This window comes from Pocillopora verrucosa, chromosome 10, assembly GCF_036669915.1.
Source record: "Pocillopora verrucosa isolate sample1 chromosome 10, ASM3666991v2, whole genome shotgun sequence".
NCBI lineage: Eukaryota > Metazoa > Cnidaria > Anthozoa > Scleractinia > Pocilloporidae > Pocillopora > Pocillopora verrucosa.
The window spans coordinates 10,439,343-10,464,653 of NC_089321.1; the positions used below are offsets into that span (position 1 = coordinate 10,439,343).

Here is a 25,311-nt window from a genome sequence, read left to right on the forward strand (position 1 = left end):
TTATGGGAGTTACTACATCACGGGCGACGAGCGGGGATAGAAAAAACGACCCAAATACGAGTGGTCAGCGGTGAAACAACTTTCATACGTCATATATAGACAGATCATTTGTAGTATCAGGAAACAATCGTGTTGTAAAGCCGAAGTGTAAACAGTTTACTTCGCTAAATAAAATGATAAGCAATTCAAAAGTGTTGATTGTACATATATCTTTTACTGCTTTAATAAACAATGAAGGCATCGGTGGCATCCGAAAGGTACCAAGAAGAATTAAATGTACGTTTTGTAGTTGCAGAAAACAATCGTGTTGTAAAGCTGAAATGTTACCAAGTTACACTTCGCTACTTAAAAAGTTAAGCAATTTTCCTCAAGCTTTAACTGGAACAATACTTTAAATGCTTTATTAACCAACGGAGGCATCGGGAAAGGCATTGGTGACACCGGGAAAGGCATCAAGAAGAATGATATTCACGTTATGTAACTTGTTGTGTGACGAAAAAAACGTATCTTGACTTGTTCAAAGCATTAATCACAGTTGGCTTCCTTTTCACTTGAATTTTGTATCCACAGCCTAAGATGAGAAATTTAAAATTTCTATCAGCTGAAGTTCTTTTACTGCATATTATATCTATTCAATCGCCCCCAATTCACGTGGAAAAAAGGCAAGTAGGAAAACACTGAGCTTCGAGAAACAGCCATGTTAAGGCTAATGTATTTACCATTCCTTAAATATTTACAATCAAGACCACTCGTTTAGGAGACCTTTTCTCAAAAGATCCGCACGCGCAAATAATGCTGTTTTCCATTCGAAATGTTTTTCTTCCTATTCAATTGAACAACTGACTTAGCGTTTAAGCCGACAAAAAAATCACAAAGTTTGAATTCTGGGATGTTGTCCACTGTTGGCTCCATCAAGTTACGATTCTGCACCATTGACGCTCGTGAAAATCTATCTTTCCCTCGAAATATCCAAAACAATAATTGCCTTCAACAGAAAAGCCATTGAGATGTTCTTTCAAAAAGTCGATCTCTAAATCTCTTAACATTGTTGGCTTTTGGTCTTCATCCATGGCAAAATCTTCCAGGAAAAGCAAACTTCAGTGCGAAAACCAAGTTCCTGCCAAATTTGATTGACATTTTTGACAACCGGAAATCATGATACTTTTTTTTCGTCACGCAGCTAGCTACAAACCATATATATAATTATTCTTGATGCCTTTCCAAATGCCACTGACTCCCTCTCCGAAGCCTCCGTTGTTTATTAAAGCAGTAAAAGATATGAGTTCAATCAACACTTTTGAAAAATTGCTTAAACTGTGAAGTAAACTGTTAACATTTCGGCTTTACAACACGATTGTCTCTGGAACAACAAATTATATGTCTCTATATGAAGTATAAAAGCTGTTTCACCGCTGACCGCTCATATTTGGGTCGTTTTTTCTATCCCCGCTCGTCGCCCGTGATGTAGTAACTCCCCTAAATTATGCAGAAGGTGATCACGCACGCCACCGATCACGGGGAGGCTCACGGGAAGGGCAGAGCTAAATAAAATTATGCTACGTCAAATTTATGCGGTCAATAACGCGGACCCAAGCGCACGAGGTTTAAAATTTATCGAAATTTGCAGAGACAAACGGGGCTGGTATTTGAAACCAAGGCATTTAGTTGTAGTTGAAGGCATTTTCCTTTCTCCAGTGTTTTTAAGGAGAAAATTACATTTTCAAAATATTTTGGAGGTTGTCCTTTAAAAGAAAAGCGACAAGAGAAACAACACTTAGAAGTAACAGAATGGAAAATCAAACATGCAAGCCACTCAAAATCTGTTTTCTGCGGACTTTTCCGCGCCAAAGCCAAGCGCTTGCCCAGACGTTATTCAGCTCCGTGCAGGAAGTGGTCCGGGATTGGAGACTGCGCGCTTAAGATCAGCGGAAAAACACCGCAAATCAACTATATCATGTAAGATGAATTAGTTCATCCTGTAAGACCAGATTTTCTCAATAGAACACCGCCTTCAACTTGAAGTAAACACCAAGTCAAAATAATGCCGTCTTTTATTCGATGGTTATGAGAAAATGAAGTAACTAGTGCGCAACATCATAATAATCTACACCATCTTTGGAAATTTCATCTGGCAAAAAAAGCAAGACTCCTGGAATGTTCAACTAGTTTCTGTTTCTATACAAATATCTGCAAATGATTTACCGTGATTATTGTCAGTGAAAGAAAAATCTGATTTTGCCATAAAAGCCTTCCTTAAAAAGACGCCACATCGGTAATGCTGGTAGAGGGTCGCTTTTTTAATCAAATATTAGCCATTGTTTGACAAAACCGCGTCTCAACTATCTTCTGAATAGCTGAATCTTTTATCTGAACATCTTTTTGCAAACAGTGTCAAGAGGGCCGGAAGTTAGCAGCCGAAAGCCGTTTATTTCATGAAAACAACCCTCTTATAGAGAATATGAAAGGCCCAGTGCATGCGTAAAACCGTGTAAATAACCGGCCTAAACAGTTTAATAAGCGCTACAGTGTTCACTTCAGTAAATACATTAAATGTAAGATATGTTAAAGTTCACAAGGCAAACAGGTAGACAGTCAGACATGGTTTGATGCTAGCTACTCCGGTTTAAAGATTTAATGAATGTAACCGAGAATTTATAGTTTATAATTTATAGCCCCAACATTTCGACACTCCTGTGTAGTGCCTTCATCAGGGGTGATCGGATCGCGTTAAATGTACTTGCCTGACTTTCCTTAACAGACACATTATCTGATTTTAGGAGTTCTCTCATTCAATTTAGAAGTCCCCCTTGGGTGTGAGGAGGAGGAGGGCAACGCCAATACAATCCATTTGGTTTTATCAACTGAGATGATGACGAAAATTGGCCGTCGTGAAGACTCTCTAACTAGACTCTGCAAGTATTAGCCCCTTTTCATAACGAACCGACGACTGACGGTCTAACGATCGAAACGTTAGCTTTGGGAACTCTTTACCGTGACTAATATAAATTATCAACTCAGTTGATAAAACAAAATTATTTTTTAATACTCCCAGCCCACCCTCTTAACTGACGTAGCACCACAGTTTCATTAAAAACTTACCCATTTTATTGAATAAAGTCCCGTGGAAAATAATCAAGAGTGCTAAACGTTTACATCTAATTGTGTTCACCGCGTAACAGTCAATAGCGAGGTTAAGATCCAAACGACAGGGCTTTTCTACGACGGCTGACTTGGTCGAGGGGGAATGGAGAGAGGTCGCCGTTGCAATGGCAGGAATATTACTGCACAGACGTCAATATGGTAATTATGTTATGAGAAAGGCATCTCAAAATTTCCATTGTTTTTTCCCACCATCCCCTCCCCCGCACCTTCTTGCTGGTGTGTACCTCGCAAACTTATTACCGGAGTTTGACGCGCGAAGAGGGTTGCAGTCACAAAAGGCGCCGATTTGCGAACGAGAGGTCTTCAATTTTGACGAGACGGCTGAATTCGTATGCAAATTGATCATCCAGTTTCCAAATGCCATAGAGCAGCCCGTCATATTATAACGTGACTCAACCATATCCCAGCACCCGAAAGCGTTATCATGGAAGTCGCTCACAGAAAGGGAATGTTATCTCGAGGGGAGGGACTGAATTTCGGCAGGGGCGTGCCGCCTGGTTCTCAAAAACTGACCCTATGTTAGACCAAAACTTAAGATTTTCCACACCCACTTTAGAACTGACCCCTCAAATCCATTCCCGTTTTCATACCTACTCTCCTCTAGTTTTGTGGTAGTGAAATAAAGATGAGGTTAAGAGTTTGGTACCGGGGTGAAGAGTTGGTTAAGTCTATCCGAAAAAATATCTCGGTTATTTCCCTTTCTCTTGTATTCATTTTAACTTAATAGATAAACACAATACGCATACTCAAAGATCACAATAACGGACATCTTTTCCCGGCCGTTTACAGACAAAACAGCACAAAAAGAGTTACCCTCCCCCTCCCCTTAGTCGTTAACAGCTGCTTTCCAAAACCTCTTATGCTTCCAGCTTAACTCTGTTCTACGAAGAAAATATTTTTGAGAATCATTCCGTGCCACACCTACGCTAATAGCAAAAACAGATCGCAGACACCAGCAAGGTTCTCATGGTGTGTCTAAATATAAAATGCTGCTGTTACAAATCGATTAACCAGCTAAAGAAAGTCGTCTCATCTGCCAGCTACAGAGCTCTGCAGAATCAACAAAATATTGCGTAAAATTTCTTTTCTCTTTGCTGGACGTTGCATTAAGTATGGCGGTATTTCACGAGCCCTGATTTTAAAATTGAGCTTCCTATGCGTGCTAAGCGGTCGGCCTGGCTTAGATCTTGCTGTCTCCGGCGCGGAGATTGCCTCACCTTAACATCGGCCGCGGCATCCGAAAGCAACTTTCCCTCAACATTTCCGGCTTCGATTTAGCGAGCTCTTGCAAGAATACTGGCACTTTGAAGATCGTTATTGAAAAATTCCTAATCGTTTATAATCGCTAAAGGAAACGAAGCTAGGGAGAAAATAAAGAACTGTCTTTTCTGAACAGCAACATTTGAAAAATCTTGGTCTTGAGAACCAGAAAACCTTTGCAAGTTTAATGTGAGGCATCGTTCACATCAAAACCTTTACAATATATTCCTTACTCCGATCAGAGCTAAGATAGATCTTACGCTACGAAATGCAAATTTCCCGCTCCACTATGTCTTATTAATCATTGTCATAGAAAAGTTTGGGGTTACAACAAATATCCTAAGCTTGAGATACTTCGTTATCTACTTCTCGTAAATCCGTGGCAGCAGCTCTCGCGATCTGCTATAGACAGCTTTCTTCAAAAGTCTGAGAAAAATCCGGGGTAAGTGACTCCTTTATTTGAGAATTTCTTTACCCCTTTTTTCTCTGACTGAGAACAAGATTGGTTTATTTCGTATGGAATCCGACAAGCCTAGGATAGAGCTAGTCATGGCTAAACAAAAAATATGAAAATGATAATTTCAGATCTGATTCCTTCAAGAAACAGACGTTACCATTTCGAAGGCAAGTTTAAATTTTTCCACGTCAACTCAGCGAGCTCATGTGATGACTGAGTCATGCTTTTGACTTGATCCCCTGGTAGTCTTACATTAGTAACTCTGCAAACTTTACTCAAGGAACTGATATCCTTTCGCCTCAACTGACAATGAAATAGTAGTATTTTCGTCACTGCTGTGTTTCCTGCACAACAGATGTGACCAGAAGGGAACAATATACTTAGAATAAAACGTTTTAAACAATTCTCGGAACTGTGAGCGCCACTATTTGATTACAAAAGAGTCTGACCATAAGAATTAATAGAAGCAATATGACGGATTAAGCAAGATTGCATCGAGACAGGACGTTTTTCAACCCAAGTTAAAAGGAACACATCATTGCCTTTTCAATATACATACTTGTTTTGTGAATAGCATTGTGCTGAAATCTTTCAAAAACTATCCAGTAACCTTGACATGTTGTGGCTTTTTTCTGCACAAATATAAAGAACAAGCAAGGAGCGTTTGACATTCTTCACTTGGCAGTCGGCACAAGATTGCGCTTCGCTTCAGTTTTCATAACAATGCACAGGAGTAATCTCAGAAGATCTTTTCCTACGTTTCCTTTACTTTACAACAAAAGGCTCCCTAGTTAGCTGAGCAAACGACTGCATGAGTGCTGAGCCCACTAAGCTTTATTCGGTTTTCTATCTGTGACGTTTGTATTACTGTCTGAGGTCGAGTGTGGCTCCTCTCGCAGCCGATCAGAACCTTTGAAGAACAAAGGCCGGGGTTGTATACAGTTGAACCTCTTGCCCTAATAAACAGACAAAGACAGAAAGCTAAGTTAAGATAGTAAATGCTAAACTCCTGGTAAAGCCAAACTCGTTTCATTCAACCCCTTTTGAGGGTGGCAACAAGCAGCAGAGTGCTAAAATCCAAAACATATTTCATGCCATGTCTGCTCTGAATCAAGATTGTACAAACTCTAATCAGTTCACCACTTATTTGTTACGGCAGTTGAACGATAAAATGTTATACTAACGTCGCCATTCGTGTGACAATTTAAAACTTTGGTAAGTTTCAACCCAGCAAGTTTATATAATTCAGATCCGGTACAAACCAACAACAAGAATAAATCAATTAATCTCTGCCTTAAACTATAGTTTAAGGTTATCACGTAGAGTCACCCATTCAGCTGCAAGCGAGGCGTAATTTTGCATCACTTTCTATGATTCCTGAGACGGACTCAGTGAAAAAGGATATTTATGGCTCAATCTAAATGGCAAAAGTTTTCCAAATGCGCGAAAAATAACTACCGACGGATCCGTGAGTTCTCCCTCTAATCTTAGGAATACCACACACTGTGATCAAATAAAATGGACAAACTTTGGCGTCCAAATAAATTGGTACATGGCATTACAAATTGCGTTATAGGCTCACTCTTTTCCAAGACTCTGCAGACATAACACTGGGAAATCTTCACAGCTGCCTGTTTGTTTCGTGCACCCTAAAAGAAACATGGATAATTTACCTCTTATCTCAGTTTCGGTACTTGACCATCAATCCAAATATTTGCATTGCTTTTTAGGACTTGTCCCTGATTTCTTCGTACGTTTGCTTTGCAATTTCAAACAAGAAGTTCAAGCGAACCGTATTCCACTACAAACAATACTTCTATTTAGGCGCTTCCCGTAGAATCTAAACGCAGCTCGAGTAATTGTATTTTCTGTAAATTCTCCGCCTGAAAGCGAGATTTATAAGTTTTGTTTGTAAATAAAACATGCCATCGAATGAAACCTTAACAAAATATTTTTATTCGACCATGTTATCCACGTAAAAGTTTTCATAAATGATGTATGGCTGTCACGTCGGATTTCGTGTAAACCAAGTGTCAAGTGCTTTTATTACGTCGGCGAGGTTGTTGAAACACGGAGAATTCTGCTCCACATAAGGAACATATTAGATACATAGGAATATTTTAATTAGTTCGGATAGGGAAGGCGGCGTGAAGCAATATGCATAGATTCTAACAGTACGGCTAACTGAAACTCAGGCTTAAGATCGCTATCAACTTATGAGGGGCCGATGAAATCCAATCTAGTGGCGATTAAAAGATTTTACCACATGCCATTTGCTTTTAATTAAAAGTGAAAAAGTTGAAAAGCAATTAGATAAGAATTCTGCCAAGATTTTACGAGCTTTCCGCCGAGAAATTCAGTCTGGTTTTCCGAAGGGTGGTCTGAAATGTAAGAATTGCTTGCCTAACGTACGAGTTTCTGTCGTTACGATAATTCTCTCATTGCTTCATTTAGTTTCTGTCCACACAATAAATCCGTAGTTTGTCTGACCTACTATCAACGAGGCCATTTTCCGAAGGAAACAGCACTTAGAAGCCACTTGGCGGTCAGAAGTTTGTTAAACATACTTGCAGAAATTTAAACAGAGCTTCAAAAAAAATTCTCCAAATATTTGTGATCGATCGCCGCGCTAAAGTTACCAAGAAAGGAGGTTTTTGAGTTCACGTGTGTACCCTTAGAAAACTTTTTACGCAAATTTCGCGACCGTGGTCTGATGTGAGCTACAAAGTTGTGTGAGAAGAACATCTTTATTACAATGGACATGTTATTATTGCAAAATAAATGCTATATTATGTACATATGACCAGCTTATTTAATTTTTTTTTAACTGGAATCTCAAGAAAAAGTCAAAACTCCAAGCTAAATTATATAATGAAATCTCAAAGACACCATTATAGCAGATTTGTTGACACCAGTGTGAGGTCTTACTTCGGCTTGAACCGCGTATGACTATCTTTTTTACAAGCCGCCTCAGAAAATACCACTCGTGGTGTAAAAACCGTCCACCGCATTCATCTGCAGAGCACGTTTATACGCGCGCACAAAATTTATCTATGTCAATCCGTTGCTTTTCTTTTACCTCTGATAAATGAAGCTAACATGTACGAATAAAAAACCCACAGGCACAGAGTAAATGATACACCATCAACTGACCAGCGGTACTGTTATCGACACTGGGGACCATCATGTCTGGGTCTCTGGGCGAAGCTAAAGGCTAAAGAGAAAGGTACTCCTAATGTTGCAGAGAAATGACATAATTTTGTGAAAGTAGCATAAAAAGCCGCGTTCATACAGAAATGTGACGAAGACAACGAAAAGTGTGGAAAATCAAGCGACTGCGTAGTACCGTCCAACCCGTTTCATTTATCGTTTTTTTTTTTTGTTTTGTTTTGTTTTGTTTTTTCGTTAAAAGTATTGTGCTCGGTCGTTATTGCTTCCGAACTTGCTGTCCTTTTTCCTATGCTGTAAGATAGTGGCTCACTATAAAATTTCCGATAAAAGCTACTTAATGTAATTTGTGATAATCGGTATTGACACAAATTAATATTTTGCCGACACGGAACAGAGAACTGGGTGCGAGCGTAGTACGCGAAGGCTCATGGGTAGTATGTTTGTAAGAAGAGACCGTTGAGAAACTTGTGGCATTCTACGGTCAGCCTTGCCACTAGCACTTTCCCATAAGGTTTATTTTTATTGTGTAATTAGCCTGATATGATTTGTTTTCTTCATTCTCTTCATTGTTTATAGATCAACCTTAAAACCCCAAAGGTGGCGCCACTGCAGTTGGTCGGGGGTACACGGTCCCTATTTTCCTAACAAGAGGTTTTTGGGGTTTACGTGTCCGGCTTTGGCGCATGTAGGACGTTACTTGATGTATCTCTTATCCACTTTGTTGTAAACTCATTGTCACAATTAAAATATATCTTGGGCCTAGCTGACCAACGCGCCCATGCCTCAACCTTTGAGTGTGTTCGGTTGTGTAGTGAAGGCAAAATTAATCACATCATTTACTGCTGTAAATGTAATGAATTTTATTGAAAAACTGTAGTTTTCTATGCGCTTCAACACTAATCAACGCACATTATACCCGATACCTTTCAACACTACATGTATTTGCGTTAAACCAATAATTGTCGCTACCTAACAAATTTTATTACAATGCAAAATTGAGTTGTTTCCATATGGTTCGAAACTCTTTAACGAATATTGATATTGCGTTATAAATGTTTACACTACTTAAATTTGTCAGTGAAGTTTTTCATGGTTTTTTTTTTTCTAGACAAAATCTATTTTTAAATGTTACTCCTTTCATTGCCACATTCTAAGCTCAAAAATTAAGTTGGGCAAATGATACTGAAAAGTTTTGGGCTGAAAATAGATGGAAAAATATCTGTAAAATTGAAGAAAATCTCTTCCTTTGTTAAATTTCAAGTAACAATTTTCTCTTCCTCGTTCCCCTTGGTATTCTTTTTGTATTCACGCGCTGAGCGCGTGATTTCACAAATTAGCCAATCACGACAAAGAACTCTAACCTTGATATTGGAAAACAGACGTGGACATTTTTCGCGAACTTTTAGTTTGTTTACGCAGAGTTTTAGTGGTTTGTGATCGCGTAAATTTGTTCCCCTTTGCTTGGAAATTTAAGAAGTTTCTATTTTAGCCAAATGTTGTGGTTCATTTAACAAGTTTAACACATATTTTCTACGGAGTTTGGACTCTAGTCTCTTTTTTCGTGAATGGATTTTTTAAAATTATTCTAATTTCTCGTTATCAATTATTATCACTCCCCGGGCGTCGGTTCAGTCACAGATGACAGATGACGTCATAATGTGATAGCTGAGTTTGTCGCTGATGTTCTTACCACATATTGACGTCTTCTTTGATCTGTTACTGTACAGACCCACGGCAACATGGAATATATATACATCATACAATGATAAAATACCATAATAACATAATGATGACGTCAGTTCAGTCACAGATGACAGATGACGTCATAATGTGATAGCTGAGTTTGTCGCTGATGTTCTTACCACATATTGACGTCTTCTTTGATCTGTTACTGTACAGACCCACGGCAACATGGAATATATATACATCATACAATAATAAAATACCATAATAACATAATGATGACGTCATCTTTTCGTCATCAATCCTCCAATGGATCAAAAGTAAAAAGCAATTAAAACGAGTGTATATTTCAGCTTACTATGGAAAAGTCAACAAAAGTCCTTTATTACAGACACTAAGTGATAAACATAACTTCCGCTAGTTAAAAAGAAGTCCATTTCCTCATTATCAGTTATTCCCATACCGAGGATAGTATTCTTTGCAAAAGCAAAAGTTCTCAGCTAAGTCTCTTCGATTTAAATACTCGTGGCACAATGCCTGGCACAGAAAACGATACGTAGCATTCGAAGCGTTTTTTTCCTTCCACAACCGTAACATTTGATAGGCCTTCTCACAAAAATCACGTCCTCTTTCATCGATGTCATCAAGGTCTTCCTCGCGAATACCCAGCAGGCGTCCAAGCTTCCTCCAGCCTTTTGAGATGGAGTTCGACAGTCCCTGGTGATCATCACTACATAGAGTGCCTTCTTTCAATTTTTTTCCTACGAGTATTGAAAGAAATGTCATAAAAAGAGCGCAGCAGAAGAATGAAAAAACCAGAATTTGATAAGAGTATATTTAACATACCTGCGAGAGACACTTCCTCGGGAATGAACGTCTCCCCTCCTTGGTCTGTCTCTGGTCTATTGAAATCTGCAAATAAAAAGTGTATGACTGGATTCAAACTTGGCCGCGTTGAATCTTGGTTAAACGAGAAAACAATGGAAAGAAATAAAAGCTATGGAGACAAAAGAACTCTTTAAGTAAAAAGGGGGGGGGGTGGGAAGGGAGGGGCTTCTTAAAATATTAGGGGGGTGTTCATTCGAGGTTGGACATTTAAATAAATTTGACCTGATAGCAGGGGTACTCGAGGGGAGGCACTGATTCGGAGATCTTCGGCTTAAACTCAGTCTCTGAAGTGCCTGAACCAATTACGATGTTCTCGACATTTGAATATTACATTGTGTAACCTGTAAGATCGCGACCTTAAAAAGTGACATTTGTTACCTGTGCGAGCAATCATAGCAGGAACCATTGATTGCGCAGTCTGGTACGGTAGTACTCGCTTTCCGAAATGAACAGAACTGCATTGCACCAAAGAAGAGACCGCTGAGGAATACAGAGAAACCATCAATTCTGTTTCATTCTTCAACATTACTTAGCAAGTCTCTCGGTTAACGGCAACGAGGGAAAAAAAAGCAGGCACCCAAAAAGAGTAAGGGTCACGCAACCTGTTTTTCGCTCGCCAGCTCTTTCACTCCTCCCCACTGATTGAGAGCCTGGTAAAGGCAAACATATGTGGCCCACGGAGTTAGCGAGTTTTGAAAAACACTCAAGGCTATAATTTCATTTTTTAGTCCAGATATTATTTTATTTTTCGGGAAAATGAGCTTGTTTCGTTGTGTTCAATTTAACATTGTCGGCCATAAGGTATCAAATTACTTCGTTGGCTTGTCCTAATGACGACAAGGGCAATGAAAACATAAATTTTTCTTCTTGGTCAGAAAATGTTGAGTTTTTGTGACAAACGTAGGACAACCAAGAAAAAGTTTTATCAAACTTTGCGCACGTTTCAAGTAAAATTAGTTATAATTAGTTACCCTTAGTCTGAGGAAAGCTTTGTAAAGACTGGCCACTGTGGTTTTTACCATTGGCATCGTCCAAGACCTGAAGTCAAATAAATTACTCATAGTGTTAGTATTCTCCAAATAATCATACAAAGGGGAAATTCGGAAACTATAGGGACAAAAATGCTTTCGGGCAAAGTCATGAGAGTCCTGAGATCAACTGGAACGTCAAATAGGAGACAAAAGGAACGTATTCCTTCGACGTTTTGAATGATATCATTTTCCAGTCTTTAGACCACTCAGTGTCATATCAAGTTCTGACCAAACCTGATTCGTATCCCCTTCGCAGGTTAAATACAACGAAAACCTGATCGCAAGGAACTTGAATTGGCTTTACCTGACTCCAAGTCTTGGGCGGACAAAACGTTGGACCCTGTGTACGCGTGCAAACGAAAGGCTTCTTTGTCAAGGAAACATAATGCGCACAATCATCGTGGCAACATTCTACTTCTGCATGCCAATAACAATTTCCGGTTCCATGGACAAACTCGCGTGGACACAAATTGCATCTAGCGCAGAGATCCCATGATACTGTTTGCAGCCAATGACACTCCTCGTGCAGCCTCTCCAAACTTGTCTTCAAAAAGCTAAAAGAGAGGGAGAGACTTTTGTCAAAGAGGTTGATATCTTTTCTTACAAATCTTTCACGTGCATACGTTAATATCCGGAAAGTTCATAATGTACACAATGTTCACCTGAGAGAAATGAAGTAAACCGTAGCCTCCTTTAAAACAACATCTTGACTATGACATCCATTACACTATCAAAGAGTTAACGATGTTATGAGCAAACCAAACTTGTCGGATCAATTCACATCGCATCAAAAACCACTTCCGATTACACGAACTGATAATTCGCGTGCACCTACCTTAAGACCTTTGAGCAAACTTTTGGCTCGGTCTTGACAGGGTCCATACTTGGATCGGTGAAATTCCATACGTGTACTTTGATCACACGCTTGTAGCAAACAAAATCAACTGCAGTGTGATCTCCCAAATAGAAACGAGCTAAGTTAGCCCACAGCTTTGCCTGATTACACGCGATTCGTCTTTGTACAGATTCGAAGAAAAGGACAACCATTCTTGAAAAGAGACCACCAGGGACGTACTGAGTGGTGAATGTGACATAAACGGGCGCAGGGCCTGGGTTAGCAGAAACGTCCGGCATAACTACATCGTCAGGTGTGGAGGTCAGCATGCACGGAACAAGATACACGGAACCGCCATCTTTTCCCGTATATTCACAAAGAAGGTTGAACTTCTTCATGAGGAAAAGTAAAGACTCCTTGATGTCGCCAACGCCCAGTTTTGTGCAAGAGTAATCAAGCAGTTTAGCATCAAGAATGCCGTACTTGCCAAGATCTTTGCGGAGATTTGAAATGACAGTTTTCTCTTCTTTCTGTTTTTCAACCGTTATTATCTGACACAAAACATCAATCAACCACTTTGGATTCAAAAAAACCAGACTACCAGGATCGTCAGCCCTACCATGATAAACCACTGAACCACGATCGTGCAAAAAGTGTAAAAGTACTTCATAGTCATCTTCGACCTCAAATTTGCAAATTTCGTCACAGATATTCTTTCGGAAGTCTTGCCTTGTGACATAATTTGTCCCCGCGCTTGCTAGATTACGGACTTCATTTTCCACTTGAAGCCACTTTAAAGGAGCCACATCTTTTGTATGTGGCAAAGTATCTGCAACCTTCAGAATCTCTTTCCGTAAGGCAACAATTTGGGGATCTTCTTCCTCTAGTTCCTTACCAGCAAGAGTGTTGTTCACTGCAAATGTTTTTCCGATTATGTGTTCACTGAACTCTCTTACTGTGTCACAAATAATGTCCTTTACACTCGTAGTCACGCTTTCGGGGTCTCCTTTTACAAGGTCGGCGCGTGTTCCAACCAAAATGACAGGTGGTAATACGTCGCCGTTATTTTCGTGTTTGAAGGAATTCACCATGTCCATCCACCTCATAATGTGATCTAGGTTTGTGTCATTCTTATCAGGAGACGGAATCTTAACTTCGTCGTAACCAGGCTCTTTCACCAAACATTGGGCTGGGGCAGAAAGATCTTTGGTAGGATCAACCACTAGCAGATAAACTGCTTCACGCGAAGCGAGAATAGGATGAATAGCACGGTAAATGGCTTGACCACCAAAATCCATGCAAACTGGCCAAATGCCGTCATCCTTCACTGACTCTATCCTCGAGAGGTTTTCAGTTGTAAGTCGCGCCACTTCATCAGGCATGTCACTGTTTCGCTTCTCATGATGCCCGTTGTCTCCTTGTGTTATCGGAGAAATTATATCTGAGTTCACCCGAGTCCTGGTTTCTATATCATGATCTTGCTTTTCCTGAATAGAACCGAAAACACACACAAGTCAATTCAATTAGCAAAGTTGGAATGGAAGTTGGCCATTCATAAAAAGCTTAAATATCACGTTTAAATATAAATGAATAATAAAATGTATTAAAAACCTTTGGTGAGCTCTTCAGTTCAACTTCATCGAAGAATTCTGAAAAAAAAATTAGCTTTGATTAACTCCATTTAACCCAATGATATTTCGCTGTTGTGCTATGGTTGTCCTTGCCGTTTTTTTTTTTCCCTTTTTGTCTTTTGCTTTACTTTGACGGCTTGTTTTTCAGGTTTAAAAACGTAAGATAATAATAATGCGTGCCGAGTAAAGTTGTAGAATACTCGAAAAAATTCCGTAAGGGTCTGCTGTTTTCCTTGCTACGATGAAGTCGTGAGCTTAGCCATGCATACTGATTTACAAATAACATGATGTGATCATAGACTGTTCTAGAAGCATATCTTCAGGAGTGAAACTCGTGTCAAGCTGTTGTTGGTATCACTCAATAAGCCGTCAACAAAGATGTGTTGCAGACCTGCCGAGAAAACGGGTTAAATAACGACGTAAAAACCCATATCGTCGTTACTTGTGTGCGAGGTGTTGAATTTTAAAACTCCAACGACAACCTATCTTCTATCACGTCCCCTTTCGGTCTTAGTAGCACCTTGTAAAAGGTAATGTAACGTGCAACCTCTGTGATTTGCTAGCGTAAAGTTTTTCAACAACACAGAAACCAAATCAACATTTTGTAATGAGTTACATACCCACGTTTGATCCTATTTCACTGATCATCTCCTCTGTCCTCTGTGTCTCACCAGTCTCTGTTTGCTTCGTAACTTCGCTGTTTAGTGGTTCAGTTAATAACTGGTTACTAATATTTAGAGCACATTTGTAATGGAAGGTACTTTTTTCTTGTTCCTCTTTGGAATTCTTCCATGGTTTTTCACCAACATGTTTCAGAGGCATGTCTATTTGCACCCCTTCTGTGCTCGATTCATCTTGTCGGAAAAGTTCACCTTTCAGAGAACGTAGGACACTAGTTTTGCCAACCCGGTCTTGGCCAATCATGAAGATTTGAGCCCGCTTATCGAATGTCTTTCCCGTTTCAAGAGCTCTCTGATAAGCGGCCTTCGCGATGGATCCTCTGGCCAAAATATAAGGCGGGACTGAGTGCACAGTTTGAAACTTGCTCAAAGAAGGGACATCAGCTCTTTCAGTCCTATTATTTTTGCGAAGAATGGTTTGCACTCGTTCATTCCAATCTTTTGCCTGCTTAGGGATACCAATGACATCACAGATATTGGCCAGGTTTATGTAACACTTTACCACAATCAAATTTTCAGGTCCCGACCTCCTCGCAAGAATGGTACGCGCACGCTCAAAGTTATCCTTTGCTCGCACAAGATCACCAACGGAACTACATACGGTCCCCAAGTTACTGTAAGAAAGAGCCACGAGATCGTGCTCAGGTCCAAAATTCTTCAAAAAAATATTTAGCGCACGATCATAACAGTCCTTTGCTTCCTGAAAATCACCGCAGGCAAGAAATGCGTCCCCCAAGCCACGGTAAGAAAGAGCCACGAAATGGTGCTCAGGTCCTAAATTCTTCAAACGAATATCCAGCGCACGACCATGATAGTCCTTTGCTTCCTGAAATTCACCGTTGGCAAGAAATATGTCCCCCAAGCCATGGTAAAAAAGAGCCACGAAATCGTGATCAGGTCCAAAATTCTTCAAAGAAATATTTAGCGCACGACCATAATAGTCCTTTGCTCGTTGTAATTCACCAAGGGAAAAACATACGCCCCCCAAGCCACCATAAGAATAAGCCACTTCAACATTCTCAGGTCCTAAATTCTTCAAAACAATATCCAGCGCAAGACCAAGATAGTCCTTTGCTTGCTGAAATTCACCAAGGAAAAGAAATACGTTCCCCATGCGATTGTAAGAAACTGCCACGTCAACATTCTCAGGTCCTAATTTCTCCAAACGAATATGCAGCGCACAACCATAATAGTCCTTTGCTTTCTGAAATTCACCACAGGCAAAAAATACGTCCCCCAAGTCACCGTAGGCCTTTGCCACGTCAACATGCTCAGGTCCTAAATTCTTCAAACGAAAATCCAACTCACGAACACGATTGTCCTTCGCTTGCTGAAGATTACCATGGAACCCAGATTCGGTTCCCAGGATACCGTAAGAGGTTGCTGGGTCAGCCATGTTCAGGTCCACCCTTCCTCAAAGGAATCTCCAGCGCACAATCCTGAAAGACGTTTCCTTGCTGTGGTTAACTCAGTATGGTTTCCATGATGGTTCTTCACCGGCTGGAGGTTATCAATGGTTCCACAAATGGTATTTATCTATGTAACTGACAACAAACTTGTTTCATTACAATCGTTAACGACATGATAATCTAAAAAAAAGAGTTATAAAGGCTTGAAGATATCACAAGTGAGTTTAGATTTAAATGTTAGGTTGAATATAGAAAACGTTGGTGCCCAGGATGAGAAAACCGTGTTGTGAATTAATCACTAAGCAAAAGGTTCGTTCACTTTCTTTACACAGAAAGACGAAATTACAAGAGTTTTCTCTGAATTAAAAGATGAGAATAGAATACAAATAGTGAATGGTTTTGACTGAAAAAGAAACAATATTACAGAAGAAATTCTAATCTGAGACAATTGTTAGGAACTACCTCCTAGGCCAGTTACCTGAGGAGTTACAAATTCCACAACTTTCGAGAGGAGACAACGAAGGCTTTGTGTCATTTGAGAAATGCAAAAAAGCTAACGGAAGTTTTAGATGCAAAAGATTACATGATGGAGATGGGTTTACATTCGAATTCTGCTCGTCTTTTTTTAAGCTTACTAGCACTGAACTCGCAAATTCTCTCAATACTGGCCGTGAAGATAGTTAACCATCAATCTCGCAACGAAGGGTGGTAATAAGTCTCGGTTATACCAACAGACACCTCAGAAAACTGCAAAAGAACAACCTGATTAGCGTTTACACAACGGACAGTCACGATTTTTCACGCGATTGGCTTATTTTCCTTGACACAAAAATATTAGAGAAATGTTTCCGGTGTTCACGATTTCTTGTATGCCGCAATAACACAATGCAGTCCAATTCATAGTCAGATCTTACATATAACACTTACTCTGTATATTCTACAAATCTATCATATAGAGAGATCTCTTAAAAATGCTAAAATAATTATGAAAAGATTAAACAACGAGAATTTCCTTTCAATTTTTTTCACAAATATAATCGTACTGACAGAAGAACTTTCCCATTTCAAAACATTAAAATTGATTTGTATTAAGATGGTGAATTTTATTATTTAAGCCTAGTGTTTAAAATTAAAGATGATGTTATTTAGTGAATGGCACAGGCATACTCGGAAAAAATAATAATTCCGAGAGATGTCAACAGGGGTCGACCCGACAACCTTTCGATTAGTAGTTCGGAAGCTTGTCACCATGGACCTAGTTTAATGGCCAAGCCTGCCACGAGTCTCCTATAGCTCAGTGGTAGAGCATTCAAAGTACTCATCGGAAGATCGTATGTTCCACTCCTATTGGGAGCACTTGTAGTTCTTTTACTCCGAGTACGCCTGTGTCATTCACCACATAACATCTTCTTGGATTAGTATTGTTTGTCAATTGTAGAGATGATTACAATGATCACGGCTTCATAAGTGAAGACAATTGATTGACGTAAAACTTCACGCAACAAACTGGACAAAATGTATGTATTACGACAATTTGTTCAAAATTATGCAATTTTACCGTATTAAGGAAATGGAATGGGTAAAACATGCCATGTTCCACTGCGCAACAGAGCAAAAATATTGACTGAAGACAGAGCAATAAAACGGCCAAACTCAACGGTCCTAACCTTAAGTTTGTCTTTTGTTTTGGGCTAATGCCTGCGAGCCTGCCTGCAATCTCTTAATGGTGCTGATGAATAAAGTAGGTAATTTTCTACAAAAACTTTGGTGCTATGTCAGTGGGAGAGCATAACAGGGTATTTCAGTGTTATCAACTGAGTTGATAACATAAATTGGCCACCGTAAAGAGTGACATCAGCACAAGTGTTACGAGGCCTTCGAGATTCGAGCCAGCAAGCAAAGCCAGTGTGCCATAGGTCTTTGGGGGGGTTCATTTCCCAGCTAGAACACTTAAGGACCTTGCACACACTTGCGTTGCCGTGACACGGAAACCTACAAGCTTCCCCACTCTCATTGCAATACCGAGGAGTGGGCTGCAAGCAAGCAAGCCCCATAACAGCATGCTTCCAGAACAGGAGAGATAAAAATTACTTCCAAGTAAGTAAGGGGGACTACGAAGATCAAAAACAGATTCCAGGAATTTAAACAATTTCACAGAATGCCTTGAATGGTCTTCATCTTAAATATACCTAAAAGAAAGGGGTAAATTTATCACCCACATAGATAACTTTCAAACAAACCCCCTAATTCCTAGGGGCATTAGATTGCATTCCTAGGGGCATTAGATTGCATTCCTAGGGGCATTAGATTGCATTCCTAGGGGCATTAGATTGCATTCCTAGGGGCATTAGATTGCATTCCTAGGGGCATTAGATTGCATTCCTAGAAGGCAGAGGTAGGCTGCCATAGTTGGAAAATCATTCCTTAATGCCCCTGAAAGGTTTCTGACCCAGAGGCCAGAATCCCAAGGAGAAATAACAGTAGCCCCTGCATGTAAACATATATATATGTAGAATTGATGAAAAAATTAAGAAAGGAAATTATCTGTGTATAGTGGGCTAAATTATCCTGATTTGAAAAAAACCAGGTAAGCTTAGTCATATTGAACAGTTTCTTATGGGTAACTACAATGTCTCTTCCTTTCATTATATGTCACTCACAGAGAATTTACAGAGGTGAGTATATTTCATTGTATTTATCTCTTTAGATGCAGAAGTCATTCCTCAGTGCCAGATAGAATTTTTTGATATGCAATTACTCGATATTTCAGACAAAAATAAGGAACAAAATCAACATACTCTATCCAATTTCATGATAATGTGCAAAGTGAAATCAGAGGTCAATTAAAAAAATATAAAATATCAACCAGCCATATGGATAAGCATCTCCTTAAGAAACTTCATTGTGTAGTATCTAATAAACCCAGGTCCTTCCTTTAGTGGAAAAAAATGGTTTGAATAAGAAAAAAAAAACCTGAAAATATTTGGTGTTATCCAGATTTTAGACATCTGCATTGGCACACATCCTATGAGTAACCACTAGGACACCAGCTATAAAATGCTATTGAAAATCCACTCCTTCAATGCTTCCTTTGAACCAGCCAAGCAACACAAGCAAACCAATCCAAAAAGATAGACAAAAGTGCAACTGTTATAAATTACCATCTGTTACAAATGGTATGCATGAAAAGAGAGATAAATTTGGATACTAGGGGGCTGTTATTTTAAAAAACAAAGTTTAACCCTTGCTCATCCAAACTGTGCTCTCAACAATCTTAACCCTTTCACTCCCATGATCTCAGAAGCAATTCTCCTTACTGACTGTCATACAGTTCTCAAAATGTTAGTTTGGAGAATTTGGTTTTGGATCAACCTATAATCCCTTAATTGATATTTTTCTTTATTCTCATTACTTGCCTGCTTGATATTGTATTGATATTGCAAGAAGAAATTCTGTCTTGGTCACTCATGGGAGTGAAACAGAAAATATCACCTAAGCAGCAAAGTTTTTGCAAAACTGTCAAAAGGGCTTGTTTAGAAGCCGATTCGTTTTGATTTGGATTCCAAGTGACTTAAACAAGAGTACAACTCATGACAGCAGTCTGCAGCGATCAAATAAGGTAACCAATCTCCGTTGACTCACCGTGACTGAAATATTTGGCTGGTAATTTAGTGTTAACAACTGGGTTGAAAACGTAAATTAGCCACCGTAAAGGGTAAAAAAGCTGACGTTTCGAGCGTTAGCCCTTCGTCAGAGCGATTGGCGGCTAAGTTATCGTTACTGATCATTAGCAGAGGTAGTATGGTGTACTTACCCAGCTATCAGTGGCCGATCGAAGATGTAAATGGTTCGTTAGCAGGAATCAGAATGAGGATGTTACGATCAACGTAAGGACACCGTGCATAAACACAACTCAACAACATTAATGGCTGCTAACAGAAAGACCAGGAGGTTTAGCATTAGATTCCATCCACCAAAACCACCTTGGTCGAGAGGGACTGAGATGGAATGATGGACAACTCATGACTTGTTATACTAAATGAAAATTACGAAGCTACGACAACATGCCGACTTATCCCGATGACCTAAGTGTATCATTTGTTTGGGAAATTGCGTCAAAACTTTTTACTCAAGAAATGGTAAGTATTAATTTATTGTTCGATTGTAGTATTATAAAACATTTTACGCAATTTTATGCAGATATTTCACGTATTTAAAAGGTGCCCAGATGTTACGTAGTTTTGGTGGATGTCATTAGGGAACATCCACCAAAACTTTGACCAAAACCATCAACAATATATTTTTAAATTTTATCTATAGCCACTGTTAGATGTTCAGGGAGACAAAAGATTTATACAATTAATTATACTAATTAGCAGTTAGTGCTCTGGCTACCGGGGGTAATTATTTTTTATGGTGCACAATTGCTGACCGACCAAACGTTCATAATGATTATCATAACTCTTAACACATAGAATAAAGTGGTTTTGGTGGATGTTTCTCTCCATCCACCAAAACCACCATAGCAATTTCTGCTATTTCCTTACAGAAGACTGATGTGACCTGCTATTTGGATAACATAACCACAATCTATTTCTTTGTATGTAGAGATATTTTGCATAGTTCTTGAGTCGGCACCTTTTATTATTGAAACCATAATCATAACATGGTGCGCAATATAGAATACAAAAGGTTCTGGTGTGGTAATCATGTAATCTTGAAACAGGAGAGTTTTTAACTGCCTTAAACTGATTTAAACAGACATTTGCAACAAAATTCCAGGTTCAGAAATTTCTTCCACTATTTCCGCTAAAGTCATAACCTTTAAGTACAACAAATCAGCACATTAGTAATTGTTATCAGGGGTCTGAAAATCCTATAAATCTTTCACATTTATTTCAAGTAACCTTTAATTTCACATGGATGAATAAGTATACACTCAAGATGCAGAATGTCTTACATTTTACAAACTATTTCCCTTTTTATGGATAGACAGTGAAAGGCCTTTGCCACATTGGTGAATCAAACCATTGTATACCATGCTTTGTGTGATAATTGTTTGTTTTTGCTCACAATATCCAGAAAAATGGAGGGGATAAATTTAAATAGCAAATTCTATTAATGGTTAAAATTGAATAACATTGGAAGATCAAATTAACTTTGTACTGTTTAAAATTCAGTTTTGGTTTCTTGCTTATTCCAGCCTCTTAATATTCAAAAGCATTCCTTGTCATTTTTGTGTTCTTCTGTGTACATAACTTGAAAAATAAACACAGAGAAAGGAAACCACGAAGGATTAAACTTGAAGCTAAAGCAAAGTTTAAGTTGAGCCATAGCTGATCCAAATACTGAGCACTTTGTATTGTAACCCATTTAGCAGTAAAGTTTATCTATATGTCTGCCAGCTTGTCACAAGTCTTACCCCTCTCCTTCAAAGGTCTCTATAAATAAATTTTTCTTTGTGGTCCCTAATTGATGATAAGTATATTACAGCTCCTCAATTTTCCTTTCTCAAGACAAGGTTACTCTAAATTTAACAAAGTAATGGACTTGATAAAACTCAAACTATAACTCAGCTGGCTGCTACTTGCAACCTTAATTTCTAGATATCATTATACAATAATCAATATGTTATGAATAAGAACCCTAATGCTTAATTTTGCAGTGATCACCTTCCTCCTTTTCATTTGCAGACCAGACTGGAACCTATATAGGTGTGTTTGCTTGTTTTGAGTGGGGATGGAAGAAAAGGAGTCATGCTGCATATCTGATTTATTAAATCACATTTGTTCTGTTTATACATGAGTAGAACTACCTTGTTCTCTGAAAAAAATAAAATTTCTTGCATTTTTATCTGTGCTTTGCAGTCAAACTTCCTTGTGTCTTGGACAAGAGATCTTATTTTCTTGAAAACAAAATCTTTGTTTCCGGCCTTCTGTAATAGGTAAATATAACAGTGTAAGATGAGTAATGTATTTCTCAAGTTATTTTTTGGAATGTGACAAAACGGAAGTGTCATAGCGTGATAAGGAGCAAACATATGATTGCTTGATAGAAAGCAAAAAATGCAGAATTGCCCATTCATGTATTTGACCTTTCGAATTAGCAAGCCATAGTTGACAGAAACACAAAGGTTGAGGATAAAAAAAGGCACACCACTAAAAAACGAATTTTTGCTCCTTAAATATCTCATACATCTTCCCCAGTATTTTGTGTAGGAGGTGTAAGCATTAAATTAACCCAAATGATTCCACAACTGTGGTATCATCCAAGCCATGCTAGAGGACTCGAACTAGATAAACTAGTGAGAATGCACAATAGCGATAGCAAAGCTTTGTAATGCTAAAGAGCTATATCAATATATATATATATATATATATATATATGTTTCCGAAACCTTTGACAGCTTTAAAGAAAGAAAACTTCGTCGTCAATCCTGTTTCAAATTCCGCAATAAGTTTACGCGCCTCATCAACAGAATTTACGTATCCTAAATTATCTGCATGTCTACCATCAATGGTTCGCGACTTAAAATTCTCGCTATGCTGTTTCTGTTTGTTCCTCAAGAATCATGGGATTTACAGCTTCGGATGTTGGGCTACATCACTTGCGGATTTCCGAGAATCTTCGGTTATGTTTTGCAAGTCATTAAATATTCCATCTCAGTCCCTCTCGACCGAGGTGGTTTTGGTGGATGGAATCTGCTGACCTAAACCTTCATCGTCATTAGGTCACGTGATACGGAAATACATGCTAACTTATGCAGAAGGTGATCACGCCACCGATCACGGGGAGGCTCACGGGAAGGGCAGAGCTAAATAAAATTATGCTACGTCAAATTTATGCGGTCAATAACGCGGACCCAAGCGCACAAGGTTTAAAATTCATCGAAATTTGCAGAGACAAACGGGGCTGGTATTTGAAACCAAGGCATTTAGTTGTAGTTGTAATTTTCCTCTCTCCAGTGTTTTTAAGGAGAAAATTACATTTTCAAAATATTTTGGAGGTTGTCCTTTAAAAGAAAAGCGACAAGAGAAACAACACTTAAAAGTAACAGAATGAAAATCAAACATGCAAGCCACTCAAAATCTGTTTTCTGCGGACTTTTCCGCGCCAAAGCCAAGCGCTTGCCCAGACGTTATTCAGCTCCGTCCAGGATGGGAAGTGGTCCGTGATTCGAGACCGCGCGCTTAAGATCAGCGGAAAAACACCGCAAATCAACTATGTCATGTAAGATGAATTAGTTCATCCTGTAAGAAAATCTCAATAGCGCAGCGCCTTCGACTTGAAGTAAACACCAAGTCAAAATAATGCTGTCTTTTATTCGATGGTTATGAGAAAATTAAGTAACTAGTGCGCAACAACATGATAATCTACACCATCTTTGAAAATTTCAACTGGCAAAAAAAGCAAGACTCCTGGAACGTTCAACTAGTCTTTGTTTCTATACAAATATCTGCGAGTGATTTACCGTGATTATTGTCAGTGAAAGAAAAATCTGATTTTGCCTTCCTTATAAAGACGCCACATCGGTAATGCTGCTGAAGGATCGCTTTTTTAATCAAATATTAGTCATTGTTTGATAAAACCGCGTCTAAACTATCTTCTGAATAGCTGAATCTTTTATCTGAACATCTTCTTTTTGCAAACAGTGTCAAGAGGGCCAAAAGTTAGCAGCCGAAAGCCATTTATTTCATGAAGACAACCCTCTTATAGAGAATATGAAAGGCCCAGTGCTTGTGTAAAATCGTGTTAATAACCGGCCCAAACAGTTTAATAAGCACTACGGTGTTCACTTCAGTAAATACATTAAATGTAAGATATGTTAAAGTTCACAAGGCAAACAGGTAGACAATCAGACATGGTTTGATGCTAGCTACTCCGGTTTAAAGATTTAATGAATGTAACCGAGAATTTATAATTTATAATTTATAGCCCCAACGTTTCGACACTCCTGTGTAGTGCCTTCATCAGGGGTGATCGGATCGCGTTAAATGTACTTGCCTGACTTTCCTTAACAAACACATAATCTGATTTTAGGAGTTCTCTCATTCAATTTAGAAGTCCCCCTTGGGTGTGGGGAGGAGGAGGGCAACTCCAATACAATCCGTTTGGTTTTATCAACTGAGATGATGACGAAAATTGGCCGTCGTGAAGACTCTCTAACTAGACTCTGCAAGTATTAGCCCCTTTTCAGAACGAACCGACGACTGACGGTCTAACGATCGAAACGTTAGCTTTGGGAACTCTTTACCTGACTAATCTAAATTATCAACTCAGTTGATAAAACAAAATTATTTTTTAATACTCCCAGCTCACCCTCTTAACTGACGTAGCACCACAGTTTCTTTAAAAACTTACCCATTTTATTGAATAAAGTCCCGTGGAAAATAATCAAGAGTGCTAAACGTTTACATCTAATTGTGTTCACCGCGTAACAGTCAATAGCGAGTTTAAGATCCAAACGACAGGGCTTGTCTACGACGGCTGACTTGGTCGAGGGGGAATGGAGAGAGGTCGCCGTTGCAATGGCAGGAATATTATTGCACAGACGTCAATGTGGTAATTATGTCATGAGAAAGGCATCTCAAAATTTCCATTGTTTTTTCCCACCATCCCCTCCCCCGCACCTTCTTGCTGATGTGTACCTCACAAACTTATTACTGGAGTTTGACACGCGAACAGGGTTACAGTCACATAAAGCGCCGATTCGCGAACGAGAGGTCTTCAATTTTGACGAGACGGCTGAATTCGTATGTAAATTGATCATCCAGTTTCCAAATGCTATAGAGCAGCCCGTCATATTATAACGTGACTCAACCATATCCCGGCACTTTGAGGTATAACCCGAAAGCGTTATCATGGAAGTAGCTCACAGAACGGGAATGTTATCTCGAGGGGAGGGGAATTTCGGAAGGGGCATGCCGCCTGGTCCTCCAAAGCTGACCCTATGTTAGACCAAAAGTTATTATTTTACACACCCACTTTAGAACTGACCCCTCAGATCCATTCCCGTTTTCATGCTTACTCTCCTCTAGTTTTGAGTAGGGAAATGAAGATGAGGTTAAGAGTTTGGTACCGGGGTGAAGAGTTGGTTAAGTCTA

General features: G+C 39.1%; 1 protein-coding gene and 1 long non-coding RNA gene across 3 annotated transcripts; one reads left to right on the forward strand and one right to left on the reverse strand.

Moving 5' to 3' along the window:
- Positions 1 to 8,940: 8,940 nt before the first annotated feature.
- On the reverse strand, positions 8,941 to 20,158 carry LOC131771200 (uncharacterized). 2 transcript variants are annotated; one of them, XM_066173382.1, is made up of 10 exons: positions 20,022 to 20,158; positions 14,739 to 16,342; positions 14,099 to 14,136; positions 12,488 to 13,974; positions 11,957 to 12,206; positions 11,593 to 11,659; positions 11,224 to 11,271; positions 11,000 to 11,101; positions 10,580 to 10,645; positions 8,941 to 10,494 (listed from the first exon to the last, which is right to left on the reverse strand). In XM_066173382.1, exons 2-10 carry the CDS (start codon positions 16,192 to 16,194, stop codon positions 10,181 to 10,183), a joined length of 3,828 nt encoding a protein of 1,275 aa, XP_066029479.1. In that variant the 5' UTR covers positions 16,195 to 16,342; positions 20,022 to 20,158; the 3' UTR covers positions 8,941 to 10,180. The 2 variants fall into 2 exon arrangements, with proteins under 2 accessions (XP_066029479.1, XP_066029480.1); XM_066173383.1 differs by lacking the exon at positions 11,224 to 11,271 and having other exon boundaries at positions 20,022 to 20,157.
- A 24-nt stretch (positions 20,159 to 20,182) lies between these two features.
- LOC136283871 (uncharacterized) lies at positions 20,183 to 22,060 on the forward strand. The gene is made up of 2 exons (XR_010718974.1): positions 20,183 to 20,346; positions 21,901 to 22,060. It is a non-coding gene; the product is annotated as an uncharacterized lncRNA (long non-coding RNA).
- Positions 22,061 to 25,311: the final 3,251 nt, after the last annotated feature.